Below are 15,962 nucleotides of genomic sequence, written 5' to 3'. Positions count from 1 at the left end.
CCTAGGTCACATGCTAGGGAGAACACAAAACAAAAATACAATCCACCAGTGTCATTCAATGAGCTTGTTATCTTATTGGAGATGTTCCTTCTGTATGCATGAAACACACTGAACAAGTGTTATCGTGGGTATTTGTAGACTTAAAGTAGGACTGCAATGAAGAACATAGAATTTTTATCCAAGAGTTAAATTGTAAAATTGATTAGAAGAAGTTAATAAGAATCGATTCCATATCAGCAAGACTTAACTCTAGCCTGATAGAGGTAATAAATATATCTAAAAAGGAAGTGTCAGTAGGTAGCCAGCCTGGGAAGCTCAGAAAAGAAGAAAGAGGAAGAGGAAGGAGGAAGAGAGGAAAGGAAGATGGAGAGGAGGATAAGGGAAGAGGGAGGAAGAGGAGGTGGCTGCCACAGCCAACAAATGACAAAAGGCATCCATTTCCCAAACCATCTTGAAAACAAGGATTCCTTCCCCTCCAAAATCTATGGGGATATGTACAACATGGGGGCAACTTATGTAGAGAAGCCAGGAAATGAAGATTTTCTCATAAACTGAGTATTTTTATACAAGAGACACAGATCACGGCTTAAGAGATTATTTCTATAATAGAACTGGACCAAGCTTTCATGTGAATCAGACATTTAGGCAACACCCTCCCCAGTTCCTTCTCCCAATAACCAGCAAGCAGGGACTCAGGACAAATATATTGTTGCTACAAGCAAATTTTAAAATTTTATTTTATCTTCATACCCAAGTTGTACTATGTTAAATTTTGTGATTCTTTTATATAACAAATGACAACATTTCTAGCATGAAAATAAAGTGCTTGTGGCCACTGTAAGCTAGAGTTGGCAAATAGGGAATTGTGAAAAAGTGAAATCTCAGATGGGTTTAAAGGATGGTGTGATGTCAATAGGACAATATTTGGGAAACAACCTGAGCAAAAGAGAAACAGAATAAATAAATTCTATAAGAAGCAGTGTGCAGCCTTGTCCAGAAAGGGTGAAAGTTGGGAGTTTAAATAAGAAATCTTATCTGAAGATAAGAAGGTCCTTGAATGCAAGTGAGAAGATTTAAAAGCAATAAGGCTCCACGGAGGGGAGTAAAATATAAAAGACGGCATTTAGGAACAGTATAATTGTAAGATGGCCTGGAGGTCTGGAGACAGACAGAAGAGGGGGTGATCTACCCAGAGCAGGAGCGATGACAGGGAAAAGGAAAGAACACCTCCAAGAGAAATACTGAATGGAAAACTGTCAGATGCTAGCCATTAATAGGACCCATGGTATGAGGAATACTTCAAGGGTCGTATCAAATGTCCCTACTGTAAAGTCGGGAAGGAGCTCTGGGAGCCCCCTCTGCAAGTACACCAGGCCCCCCTCTGTGCTCATATAAAAATGTGTTCATGCTACAAAAACGCTCTTACCAAATTATCATATACTTATTTTAAAAACTATTTCCCCTTTGCCTCTTCCAGCATTGCCTTTAATCCTATAAACTGTGGTATAAAAAAACCATGACTCATCAGTCAATTCAGGTATTAGAACTCCCTGCTGACATGCATGACTTCTCTTAGAAATTCCCCATTTGTTCCAAAATACCTCTGATAAGGATGATTCTTTATCTAGGACTCGGGTCCAGTCTCTGGCTATAAGGATATACGGTAAGTGCCGATCAGAGGGTTATGTCTGAAAACAGCAGTCACCCGGGAGCCATGGCACTGAACCCACGCATGTTCTGTTCCCTAACCTTTCAGGCCCAAAGCCCAAATCCCCATCTCCCCTGACAGTGAAGCCCAGGAGAGCTGCTGAACTGAAGTGTGGTCCTCATGGCCTGGGTATGCCTTCCACTCCTGCCATTTGAAGCATGGTCTCTTGTACACCAGGAGTGGAATTTCTTCATCTTCTTCATCTAGGTGCTGTGAATGCCTGTTACAATAGACTTCATCACAAAAGAACATTTGATCTTTTCTTGAGTGCCTGAATTTTTTTCTTTATTGTCTTCTGCTGAGGTAGGCAGAATTCTGAAATGCAACTGTCAGTGTGTCCTTGTTAAGCTGGATCCTTCCCTGTGCTAGGGATCCACCCAGACTGCCGGAGTAATAGAAAACCGATGGGCATGGAGGATTTCCTTTCTCTGAGTCTCTTCAGTTGTGTCTCTTTCAGTTCATTCCCTGCTCTTCCCTGATCTCTGGCCCTTGCCAACTGAGATTATATAGATCTGCCCCACTGTTCCAGAGTTAGATTTTCTACAGTGGTATCTGGAAGTACAATGTCCCTCCGACACTACAGCAATTTTTGTGCTTGTGTGTTGTTAAAAGGTACCATGCTTTAGCTCCTGCTGTCTTCAGCATTATTTTATCATCTGACAAAGCTTACAGCCTTTCCATATTCTTCCAAGTAGAAGTATAGTATAATAGAGTGGTTAGGAGTGTACTCTCCAAAACCTGACTGAGGTTAAATTCAGCTCTGTGACCTGGGGCAGGTTATTAAGTCTCCTCTGTAAATGTGGAAATAAAAATAGCACTTACTCCCCAGGGTCATTGTGAGGATTACATTAATGTATTCATAAAATGGCACTCAGAACAATGCCTAGCATTCAGGAAGTGCTTAATAAGTATCACCTATTATTATTAGCATTTAAGTGTGAGGAAGTCAACACATATAGACAATGGTCCATGGTCCTAAGGCTGAGAGCCTGAGCCTTCCGGCATTTCCGTGGAGAAATAGAACTTTTAGCCATCTCTGGAATATGATCCAGTGTCAGATCTCCAAGGCTCACTGACAGAAACACCTCCTTCTCCACACAGCAGACGTCTCTGATAGAGACTGAGTTTGGCCATTGCTGATGACATGTCTTGGATGGGACTGAAAAGACCTTGCCGTCCCGTAATACATGGCCGTAAAAGGTCCTGGAAGTATAGGTGTAGGCATGTTTGAATTGGGGGCCAAGTCTCCCTCAAAATAGCACCTCATCTTAGAATCACTAAAGGCAACTTCCTTCAAAAAAGTGAATGACCATCTCCATTTCCAGGTAAAAGGAAAGCCACTAACCACTTAACTGGTGTGGCCAGTCTTCAGTAAGACATTGAATGGCAGTGAGAAGTAACAGCAGGGGTGTGCTCATCAGAACTCAGTCTTCTCTCCACTGGAGGTGGGGTGGGTTGCAGACCTCTGCTCTTTAGAGTAGATGATGGTGAGGTGGATATTTTGAATCCCCGGTTAATAAGGCAGGAAGCAGCTCAAATAATTATACGGAAAAAAAGATGTAACTATATTCATACTCCAAGTTCATTGTGGTTACATTCACTGATGGTACTTGATATGTTTGCAATGTTTCTACAGTATATTCAGGAATATACTTCTATAATGTCTCCTGTATAGGAATGGACTTTTACAGATTATCAACACTGAAGCTGGGGCTGCATTTATGCACCTCTGGTTTGCAACGCAGCTTGGCCATGCACAGCTGCAGTACTGTGGCACATGGAGACAATGGGATGCTCCGGACACTTCCACTGCCAGAACCTTCCCTTATTTCCCAAATAAGAAATTTTGTTGGAAATTCTGAGTTTGCAGTGGCAAGCATAGCAACCAACGCTATATTCTTGTGAAATTTCTCTTAGGACTCTGTAAGGATTCCAAGTCTGAGAACTAAAAAAGAACAGCATTTGCTTCTCCTCCTCCTTCCTACCCCACCCCCAGCATCTATTTCTTACCAGTCTAGGGGTATAAAGATTTCTGCTGTGTTCTCCCAGAGGGGCCATCAATTAGAGACCACAGGTAACCCTAGGCCCAGAGAGCTTTAGGGACAACATATCTTTCCTCAAGACACCACAGTCCTAACCATTACACCTGATGTGCACCAATTTTAGTAGATTACATTCTATGTCTGTACTATGTCAATACTCTAACACTTGTGTTGATAATAGGTTCGTTTTTGGAATTAGCTAGAGCAGAGTGATACATACACAGAGAAACTCTAGAATGAAATTCCCAAATGTAACACCTTGATCTGGGGTTTAAAATGAATCTTCTTAAATAGTTTCACAAATTACTGCTGGAAATCATACTATTTTAAAATTTGTTCTTGAATGACTACAAGAAAATTGTCAGACCAAAGAAAACTTTAGCTATCCCATTGTATTGGGAAGAATAATGCACCACTCTGGCCCCCAAGATGTCCATGACCTAACCCCTAGAACCTGTGACTGTGTTACCTTACATGGCAAAAAGATCTTTGCACATATTACTAAAATTAGAGACCTTGAGATGGGGAAATTATCTAGGATTATCCAGATAAATGACCAGCTGTGGTCACAGGAAGATATGACTACAGAAAAATGTTCAGGCCAGGCACCGTGGTTCATGCCTGTAATCCTAGCACTTTGGGAGCCCAAAGTGGGTGGATCACTTGAGGTCAGGAGTTCGAGACCAGCCTGGCCAACAGGGTGAAAGCCCATCTCTACTAAAGATACAAAGATTAGTTGGGCATGGTGGGGCATGCCTGTAATCCCAGCTATAGGGAGACTGAGGCAGGACAATCACTTGAAACTGGGAGGCACAGGTAGCAGTTGCAGTGAGCTGAGATCGTGCCACTGCACTCCAACTTGGGTGACAGAGTGAGACTGAGTCTCAGAAAAAAAAAAGGAAAAGAAAAATGTTCAAACAGATGCAATGTTGCTGGCTTTGAAGACTGAAGAAGGAATCACAAGTCAAGGAACATGGGTGGACTCTAGAAGCTGGGGAAAAAGGAAATTAATTTTCCCCTAGGCCTCCAGAAGGATGTAGCCCTGTATTTTAGCCCAGTAAGACCTGTAGACCTGTGTCAGGCTTCTAACCTTCAGAACTGTAAGATAATACATTTGTCTTGTTTTAAGCCGCAAGTTTACAGTAATATGTTACAGCAGCAATAAAAACAACTAACGCATCCACGAAAAAGGCGCTAGATCTAAAAGCCTCATGGATAAAATTCTGAGGTCGTTAATGTACTCACATGCTTGTTTAAAGGGAAGGCTAGACTATGCCGGCACGGACATAGTCGGTGGCTTTGTGTTCAGGTCTCTCTCCCTCCTACATACATACCCCACCTGGATTTCCACCTCAGTTAATTGAGCACTCACAAGCAGGTGTGTTGCTCAACATCAAGTGTGTTTCAATTCAAATCACCAGAGATGTGAAGCCATTTGCATAGTGCTCCAAAATTCCTCCAAGGATTCGGTTGATAAAAATCTGGTTACTTCTGGCTAAGTGATATTGGAGTTTGAGTGCCCAGTAAATAAACATCTATTTTTCCCATTCAAGTTTGGAACCAGTGGAGAGACACGGATAGAAATGTCAGCTTCATCGCTAATAGAAGTGGACTGCAAATATGGTTTGAGCTCTCAGTCAAAAGGTGTTGCTAAAGACGGCTGGCTTTCTACTCCCATAGAACTTGGGGGGACTACCCACCAAGAAAAAGCGTGATCCATAGATTAGAAACCCCTACCCAGGACTGATGTCTCACACTGGCCTGGGTCAGAGAAGGAAGAAAGAGAGACAAGGTCCCAGTAATTGATCCTTCAAAATAAATTAGTTATAGCCAATTGAAAAAAGTGGATAAAAATAAATAAGTAAATCTCATTTAAGTGAGATCTCCAGATTCTCAGAATTTCCTTTTAATTCCTGTCATTTTGATTTGGGTCTATACCACCAATGAGGCAAACCTGTTTTTAAAGTTTTTAATAAACACATAAAATGTCATGGTTAATGACTACCTGGGGCTGACACATAGTCAAATAAAGGAATTTACCAAGACAGTGATGGGTCTGGAAAGGCAGATTTATTTAAAGAAAATGGGGGATACACTGCCAGGGAGCAACGGTCAATACAGCAGAGGGAAGGCTGTCTGCTGTCTGCAAAGAGGCAGAGGGGAGTTTTATAAGGTCGTGTTACTTGGGCTGAATGTTTGCAGACAGGATGGTTGGTGCAGGTGGGCTGAGTTGGATGCTCGTAACAGGATGCTCGGGTGCTAGTAAGCCATTTGCCATTGACCCTATTTCTCAGAACGTTCGTTCCTCTCTACCCCCTAGTTTTATTTCTGCCAGCTTAGCCCATTTTTCAGTTTTCTTTCAACTCTTTAGGGCTCCATAAATTGTAAATATTTATGGGGGACAAGGTGATGTTTCAATACATGTATACATTATGTAATGATTAGCATGTGCACCACCTCAAAAATTTAACATTTCTTTGTGGTGGGAACATTCAAGAGCCTCTCTTCTGGCTAAATTATACAGTGTCTTATTGTTGACTATAGTTACTCTACTGTGCAATAGGACACCAAAAATTATCCGTCCTTCCTCGTTGTAACTTTCTTGACTAATCCCTCCCAATCTCTGCCTGCCCCCTGCCCTCCGCAGCATCTGGTAGCCACTGTTCTATTGCCGATTTTTATGATGTCAAGTTTTTTTTTTTATTCCATATATGAATGAGATCATGTTGTATTTGTGCGTGTGAATTATTTCACTTAACATAGTATCCCCTACATTCATCCATGTCACACATGACAAGATTTCCTTCTCCTTATGGCTGCATAGTATTTCATTGTGTATGTATACCACATGTGCTTTATCACATTCAGCAATGCAGCGGTGGAAACCCCAGGCAGCTCCCCCAAGCTGGGCTGAGGGCCTGTGAAGACTGCTGTATTCTCCTGTAGCAAGAACTACATGTGTCTGTAGTGGTAACAGGGGTCGCTGGGGGCTCCCTGTTTACCTGGCAGGGGAGATGGTGTAGTAGAGGCAGGGTACTTCACTCTCTTCTCTATGCTGCCATCCTGACTTGCTGTGTGCCACAGGGATACTGCCATTCCCTTGCTATATTCTAGGGCTCTCCCTCAGACATCGTAGCCCAGCTGTAGTTGCTTATTTGTTATTTTGGTCTTTTTGTGTATAAGGAAGCAAGTGCTAGGTACCTCTAGATAGCCTCTTACTGACAACCAGGAAATGCTTTGAGTGGAAAATAGAATGGATTCTTTCTGGTGTTTATTTTTTATTGTCAATTTTTTTTTTTTTTTGAGACAGAGTCTTACTCTGTTGCCCAGGCTGGAGTACAGTGGTGTAATCTCGGCTCACTGCAACCTCTGTCTCCTGGGTTCAAGCAATTCTCCTGCCTCAGCCTCCCAAGTAGCTGGGATTACAGGCATGCACCACCAAGTCCAGCTAAGTTTTGTATTTTTAGTAGAGATGGGGTTTCATCACGTTGGCCAGGTTGGTCTTGAATTCCTAATCTCAAGTGATCCACCTGCCTTGGCCTCCCAAAGTGTAGGGCTTACAGGCATAAGCCACCACTCTCAGCCTTATTTTCAAATTTTTAAAGCAAGATATTTGAAATTTTATTTTTAGTGTTGACTGATAATAGAATAAGAGTAGGGTTTTGTATATTTCTGTGTGATTTGCTGATGCGTCACCTATAGTATTCCTTAACACTGAATGGCGGAAATAGCAACAGACCAGTTCAAGTCTACATTTCCTATGTGACCTTTGAAAAATAATTTTACCTCCCTCAGCCTGTCCTCTCACTTGCAAAAGAAAAATAACTGCACCTCACCTGCTCAGCGACAGTGCGACGGTCAGGTAAGATACTGAACATAAAAGCATTCTGAACTTTGAAGGAGCTTGCAGATATTATATATTGTTTCTATGACTTCAGAAATTATTAAATACTTACCAAATTAGATTATGAATGTGATATGGCCTAAAAAGGTAGTATAAATGGAAGATATTTGATATACAAAATCTGTTGTCAATTAAAGAAATATTTCAATTTTCTACAAAGGGTATCAAGAGACCATTAGTGTTAGAGTACACATTGGAATATCATAACTTAAAACAAGAACATACTGTATGGGATAAAATGTTTTCATTTTAGGACTTACATGATTGCTGCATGTCTTGTATCGAATGTTCTGCCCTTCACAATTCCTAAAGGAAAACAGAAATAAGAAATAAGAAATAATGATTTCACAGAAAAGGCAAGCATTAAAAAAAAAAAAAAAAAGCAAATACAAGGCATTGGTTCCCTGTAAAACTTTCAGTAGTGCACAATACCCCAAAGACTCAAAGTTTAATTCTAAGAAACTAATTTTTAAGGATCAGGGCCAAAACAGCTTGTGGAAGTGTCACATTAAATAGAGAGTGAATTCTTTAGTTAATAGGAATACTAACATGCAATTCTTACCCAAGGGTCCACATAACCACTACAATTAATGTATAATATGTGTGTGTCTCATGTGTGAATATGTGTATTCCTTTTCTGTGAGGAAAAGGGAAAAGCTACATGCAGAAGCATTTGTGGAGCATGTCTCCACTAGGACATTTCTCTTTCCTTACTGAAGCAACTCAAGTTAACAGGGCACTTGCTGTCTTCCTTTAATTACTACAACAGCCTCTTAGAAATTTGCTTGAAGTAATGCTTCTTTTTTTTTGAGACAGAATCTTGCTCTGTCTCTCAGGCAGGACTGCAATGGTGAGATCTTGGCTCACTGCAACTTCCCCCTCCCAGGTTCAAGTGATTCTCTAGCCTCCACCTCCAGAGAAGCTGGGATTATGGGCATGTGCCCCCATGCCCAGCTAATTTTTATATTTTTAGTAGAGACGGGATTATGCCATGTTGGCCAGGGTGGTTTCAAACTCCTGGCTTCAAGTGATCCACCCGCCTCGGCCTCCCAAAAGTGCTGGGATTACAGCCATGAGTCCCGTTCCTGGCCTATTTTACTTCAACCGCTGACCTTACCAAACAGGATTCTACAAAGTCATGTTGGAATGGCATTCTTGGGAGGCTAATATTGGCAAGTCTGAGAATTTTCCACAGATGACCACCACATAACGTATCTTTCCCTAGAGCTACAAGCTCTGGGACCCTGCCACTCATTTTCCGGCGGACTTTTCCTTTCGGAGATTGGAATTCCATCCAATAGGTACTTTCCTCAGTCCAGCGCTTGTTTGTCTATATTTTACATAAACTCCTTAAAGATATCTGATCTATTCATGGCACTATTTCCAATTTTTGAATGGAGTTACATATTTTTCCCTTTACATTTTCCTGATCAATTCAATGGCAAATTTGGAAGAAGGAAAGCTAAACGCAGGCTTAAATAATCGTTTTGAATTAAAAGTCAATAGATGCTATTTCAATTGTTACTAAAATATTTATTTCTATAGGAATAAAAATATTTTTAAAGTGGATAGGTCTTTTTTTGCTAGAAGGATTAAATATGAGCCTATATGAAATGATTGATAGAGTCAGCAATGTAAAACTCATTGCATGTACTTTCTGATGCTTCTATTTTTCTTGATTACAAAAGGAATAAGTAAACCAGTAATGTGCCAAGAAGTATAGAAATGGACAGTCACTCAAAATCCTATCACCAAGAACTTTATTATTTTGTGATTTAATCTTCCTTGGTTTCCGCCATTTACAGGATTAAAAATCATACTGTTAATTCTTCCTAGTTTTTGTTTTAATCCAACATTATAAGCATTTTTTCATTTCATTGATAATCCTTTGGAAAAAATATTTTAATGATTACATAATAGTCCATTATACAAATATTATTTTTGTAGCTTTAAATTTAAAATTTTTTAAATTGTGACAAAATACATATAGTATTTACCCTCCTAACCACTTTTAAGTGTGTGGTTTGGTGTTTATGTTCACATTGCTATGCCAATATTACCTTTTGTGATTGCATTGCTTCTCTTTTTCCCTACTTAAAAATTGACTTTGGGATGTACACAACTTTAAGAGTTTTGACAAACTCATACAGTTGTGTAACCACTACCACAGCCACTATTTGGAGCAGCTCCTCACCCCCAGAAATACTCTCAGGTTGCCCCCGGATAGTCACCCTCTTCCCCTGCCCTCAGCTCCAGGCAGCCACTGATTGGTTTTCTGTCCCTATAATTTGCCTTTTCCAAAATATCACATAAATAGGAATCACACCACATGTAGCTTTTTGAGATTGACTCTTTTCAGCATAATATATTTGAAAATCATTCTTGTGGTTACATGGATCTATAGCTTGCCCCTTTCAAATTGCTGAGTGGTATTCTATTGCATATACACACAACCGTTTGTTTATTCATTCACCAACTAGACATCTGAGTTGTTTTCAGTTTTGGGTAAGTATGAAAAAGTGCTATGAACATTCATATACAGGTTTTATGTTAACAAAGTTTTTCATTTCTCTTGCGTCAATACCTAGAAGTGGGATTTCTGAGTCCATTTTTTATATAACATAAAAATTATTTGATAAACATTTTCAGGTTTTCATTTTTGTCCATAGATACAATGCATATTTGGAAGTGTAAGGCAAATCCCAGTCCTTTCATAATATGAATGTTTCACGTATGAGTTTTTAACTCTTGGCTAAATAGTACTTATTGGTTGGATATATGGCTGGCATATGACTAAACCTTTGCCTTTCATACAGGAAAGGCAATGCTGCTTGATATGTTATTACTTCCTACATGATACTATTTCCTCAAAGCTGTAAACACATTTCACTCACCTCTGATATTTAGAGGAGAAATCTGATTTCTATTATTTTCCTCATGTGTTTTATGTTTCTGCCTGAAAGCTTATAGTTCTTTTGCTTTGTTTTGTTAGTATTTGACATGAAAGTTATAATCAGGATGTATCCAGTCATGTGTTTCATCAGTCTTTACAGAACATGGTGAGCCTTTTTGAATGGAGTACTCAAGGTCTTTATTTACAATGCTGCTGATTAGTCTCAGACTATGATTTTGATTACCGCTCTTGTTTCATAAATGCTTATAATTCTGAGGTTGGAGCTCCCTCTCTCTGCATCTATTATCTCTTCATTGATCCATCTATGATTTTCTCATATATACATATCTCATTTCGTTGAAGTTTTCTTGTGCTTATAAGAAATCTGCCACAGATATTCCTCCACACTACTAATTTTAATTTTCTGTAGTGGTTATTTTGTATTTTATTGTGTCTGGTACACTTTTAATACTAACTTCCACTCTTTCCTTTGTCGTTTTCCCTCAAACTCTCCCTCCTCCTTTTCCATTTCATCTTAAATGCTTAGGACAGCAGTTAACCATACAGGTGCTGCACTCTGTCCTTAACACTAACGGATCAAAGAAGGCATCGCCGGCTTTCTGTTCCAGCTGCGACCCGTATTCCTTGTCTCCTCATATCTTGTGTTTTTGAGGTGGTACAATCACTAATTAGGTTTAGAAGGCTTTGGAAGAAGGACATTTTGGAGCGAAAAGAACAGCATTAAAGCTGCCTCCAAAAGCATTACCTAACTTGTAGTTAAATCGTATCTAGGTAGATGTGTCTTCTTGATTTGTGGTTCAGAACATCTTCACAGATTATCACAATGGATTGACTGTGTCTTAATATTTTGTAACACTGCATATTTATGTTTTTAAAATTTTGTCATAGGTATTCATTCTTAAATTTATTAAAATCTCGATAAGAGTACATCAAATTTTAAACATCCAAGCAGCACCAAACTGGGAGGCTGGTAGAAAAAATGTATTGGGGTGGATAAGTCTTTCTCTTGGTCAAGGGAAATGACTCCATTCTACTGGGAAACAACAGATATGCCTATGGAAAAGGTCATTCACTTACATGACTTACTTTGTTTTGCTTTTTATGTATGGACAAAACAAGAAAATAAATAATAGGAAAAGTAAAGGAGTAATTGAAATTGCTTATTTTTGGAAAGGCCCCAGTTGAGGAAAGTTGCTAATACATCAGGGAAGTGATAATCAAAAAGCTTTTTGTACCATGCTGACTTGAAGCTCTAAAAAGCTTTTGATGCTAGTTTCAAGGGAACAAGCAAATTAGAGAGACATGGGTTTAAAAAAATTTTGGATTGATGGGAATACTGGAATATAAAAATTGTTGAAACATAAAAATGGCATCTTCTTTAAAAAATTTCAGAAATAATTTTTCAGATGCATTTTTAGTAGTTGCTTAATTTTAGCTATTTATATTTTTTAAAAGTTCTTGTAAAAAGAAACTTAAAACTAAAAGGTAAGGAAAGAATATATCAAAGGTATCTCATGGCTGTGTCTCAGGCCTTCAGTGTCTCAGGCCTTCAGTGTAGACCATGGGTATAGTAATGGTCTACACTCCATTGCCACCTGCTATACCCTAATTGTAAGTTGAGTTTCTAGGAGTCACTAACTTGCACCTTGAGTGTTGAGCCTGAAAATGTAAGTCTAAAAAGTATATACATCTCTACTACAAATCCCGCTACAATTGCAGCATGTTGATATGAAAAAGAGAGCATTTTATGTCGTGAATTTTCAAAACATAATGCACAATATTGGACTCGTTCTTCCTTCAACAATGTCTTATGGTGAGCCTACTATGTACCAGGATATGGATATAAAGATTCAGGGAGATTACTTTTCAATTTCCTTTATAAGTCAGTTGCAAGGTTTTTCTTTTTAAACCCAACCACCTGGCTATCATTTTTAACATTCTATTTTACTTTGTCCAACCTAATACACAGTAAACCCAGTGACTGGCCTCTATTGATGTGGCTTGCTTTGGTTACAATTTAGTATGAAAATGAATGACTACTTTATGAAATAGGCATAAAATGAAATGCAAGTTATTTTAAAGTTAAGGACATTGGAATCCTAATTCCCCAAGCAGGAACCTGCCAGCTTATTCTGGAATAATTCCTTTGAGCCAAAGCAACTAAGCTGCAGAAATATTACTTGCAAGTTTTTAATTTCATTGTAATTAGTATATGCAAGAGCTAATGGTTATCAGGAGTATTTGAAAATTCAAGCATCATTTCACAATTATGTGTTTTCTATCCATTACAACATTCATAACACCCTGAAACTAAAGAGTTTTGAAGTCATAAATTTATGAATATATAAAAAACATATGTTGATTCCACATGAGGCTATATTAAAAACATTAATAATATTTCCCTGGAGTTCATAGCACTATAATTTATTACATTCATTTGATGATATATTGACTCAAATAGTGGTGTCATAAAGACTGAGAAGTATGTGTTTTGAAGAATAAAAATATATTAATTTTTAAAATAGTAGTTAACTTAAACCTGTGTTTCCCATGATTGGCACTTAACTAGAATATCAAATTACACACTTCTGCAAGAGAAAGAGGCATTCTGGCTGGCACATGGTTTGCAGTGCAAAAGAACTGACTGTTGAATCAAATTCTGAAATAACTTTATCCAGAAGAAATACATGAGCAAAATAGCTACATTTGCTATTTTCCTAAATCATGAATGTCCTAAATCATGAATCTGAAGGAGCACACTGATAAAAGAGAAGGCACTGAAATGCTTTCTAAAGCTTTGGGATGGCTTTCAGTTTGGTTTTATATGTAATCACCTCCATATTCCTCTTCCAAGAAAAGCTGACCACAAGCATTCAATATTTATGAAGACTTAATAAGTCTCTAAGGCAGTTCAAGGATAAAGAGACCTGATAAGCATTCCAAGGGAAGTAGGTTTCCTTCTTAAAAATCTCAGAGTACTTCCAAAACGACAGTGAAAGTTCTTAACATGGGAATGGGTCAGAAATGATTAAGGTTTGCAGCTGCCTAAAATGTGCGGAGCAGGAATGAGTGAATTATTAAAGAATCTGCTACCATGCTTTTGAATTAATCTAATTTCATTATAGGCAAAAAGTGATGTTATTGTCCCTGTTTCTTAGACATGGAAAAAGTGGGTGTGCCACAGGCTTGACCCCATGCCAGGAACCAAGCTGGGAGGGCACATGTAATGCCATGTACTTATCTTACTTCTCAACCCCCACAGAGCATATTACTCTCTCAATTTATGCACATATGTGCACAAATACATATATACACATTTGATTTAGGATATTTTCTACCCTCAGATAACTGTTTTAAATTAGATAAGCTCCAGGAACAGGCAAATTTGGAAATTCTCAGGCCTAAAAGCAAATTTCAGAATGTAGGCTGAGGTTTGTATAGAAACAGACTAAAGAACGATATATTAGTCCTAAGAAATGAAAAAGTTAAACAAATACCACATCAGAAATGGGAGTGGTAACTGAGTAAATGGAATCATATTATACAAAAGACCTTCTGCAGTTTGATTTTTTTTTCTTTCTCTGAAAACTGTTTTTGAGAATGTCCATGTTAACAGATGTAATTCTGTAATTCTAATTCATTCACTTTTAGAGATCTGTAAGAATCTCAGTTATAAATATACCAAAATTTATCAATTCTCTTTATTCTTCATTGATCAATTTTCCTAAATGTTGATGAAGATTTTGTTCCAAATCTTCATTTGGAAGTTGGTTTCAAATTTTAAACTGCACCCACAGTTCTGCAATGAGCAATCTTATACTGTCATGTTAGGCATATTTGCATGTTTCTCTGGGATATATAACTGAGTGGGGTTGTTCTGTTGTGGGTGTTTACAGCATTACTATGTCCAGATATTGATAAATTGCTCTCTAACATGGACAAACCAATTTTCACCCTCGTTACCAGTACAGGAAGTTTATTTTTATACATCTAAGTTAAGAGTTGACATTTTAAAACTTTTTAATTTTTTCCCCAATATGAAGCATGTGAAATATCTCATTTCATATTATTTTTCTTTTATTTTTGGGGGAGACAGAGTTTTGCTCTGTCACCCAGGCTGGAGTGCGGTAGTACAATCTCGGCTCACTGCAACGTCCACCTCCTGGGCTCAAGTGACTCTTGTGGCTCAGCCTTCCAAGTAGCTGGGATTATAGGCACGTGCCAGCACTCCAGGATAGTTTTTGTATTTTTAGAAATGTGGTTTCATCATGCTGGTCTCGAACTCCTGACCTCAAGTGATCCTCCCACCTCAGCCTCCCAAAGTGCTGGGATTACAGGTGTGAGCCACCACGCCCAGTCTCATTTCATATGCTTTTGCAGTTGTTAGTGAAATTATTTTCATTTGTTTTTTACTATGCAGATTCACCTTCTGTGAATTGCCTGTTCATATTCTTTGCCCACTTTTCTACCAGGCTTTTTTTGCTTCTATTTTATTGGTGAGTAGAAGTTACTTAAAAATTTCAAATACTAGTCCTTTACTGGTTATATTCATTGTCAAGATTTTCTCCCACTCTATGGCTTGTCTTTACTTTAGGTTTGTATTTTTGTGATACAGATGTATATTTTTATTGTGCTTGCCTTTACCTATATTTTCCGTTGTAACTCAAACTTTTTGTATCTTAGGGAATATTTCACTATCCAGAAATCACAAAGATATTCTTCTATATTTCTTTCTAAATGTTTCCAAACATTGCTTTTTATGAATAGAGATTAACGCATTTGGAATTTATTCATTACATGAATTGATATGTTCTGATATTTTCCTTTGACTGTTGATAACCATATCTGAGCACCATGTAATGAATATCCCTCTTTCAGTGCTGATTTACAGGGTCACTTTCAATATATACTAAACTTCCACATATGCATATTTGTTTCTGGGCTCTCAATTTTGCTGCATTTGCTATTCCTGCCTATGCTATTACTATAGTTAAATGAAACAATCATCTGGGCAAGTCCATTATTTTGTTCTTTTTCAAAATTATTATTATTATTGTTTTGAGATGGAGTCTCGCTCTGTCACCCAGGCTGGAGCGAAGAAGCACAATCTTGGCTCACTGTACCTCTCAGTTTCAACCAATTCTCCTGCCTCAGCCTCCTGAGTAGCTGGGATTACAGGTGTGCGCCACCATGCCCAGCTAACTTTCGTATTTTTGGTAGAGACGGAGTTTCACCATGTTGGTCAGGCTGCTCTTGAACTCCTGACCTCGTGATCCACCCACCTTGACCTCCCAAAGTCTGGGATTACAGGTGAGCCACCATACCTAGCCCCTTTTTCAAAATTATTTTCATTTCTTTACACTTCTATATGATACTTAGAACTGAAATTATGTT

General features: G+C 38.4%; 1 protein-coding gene across 5 annotated transcripts in view; it reads right to left on the bottom strand.

The window, feature by feature from the left end:
* Positions 1-15,962, bottom strand: part of ADAMTSL3 (ADAMTS like 3) — a 361,855-nt gene that overhangs the window by 202,052 nt on the left and 143,841 nt on the right. For all 5 annotated transcript variants that reach the window (XM_032264821.1, XM_032264819.1, XM_032264822.1 and 2 more), the window contains exon 5: positions 7,915-7,960. In XM_032264821.1, the coding sequence (XP_032120712.1) occupies positions 7,915-7,960 (46 nt within the window). The remainder of the gene's footprint in view (positions 1-7,914; positions 7,961-15,962) is intronic.

This window comes from Sapajus apella, unplaced genomic scaffold (genome assembly GCF_009761245.1).
Source record: "Sapajus apella isolate SASKATOON/1434 unplaced genomic scaffold, GSC_monkey_1.0 scaffold147, whole genome shotgun sequence".
In the NCBI taxonomy this organism is placed as follows: Eukaryota; Metazoa; Chordata; class Mammalia; order Primates; family Cebidae; genus Sapajus; species Sapajus apella.
Note: the sequence above shows the minus strand (reverse complement) of the source record. Positions and strands in the feature narration are given on the sequence as shown.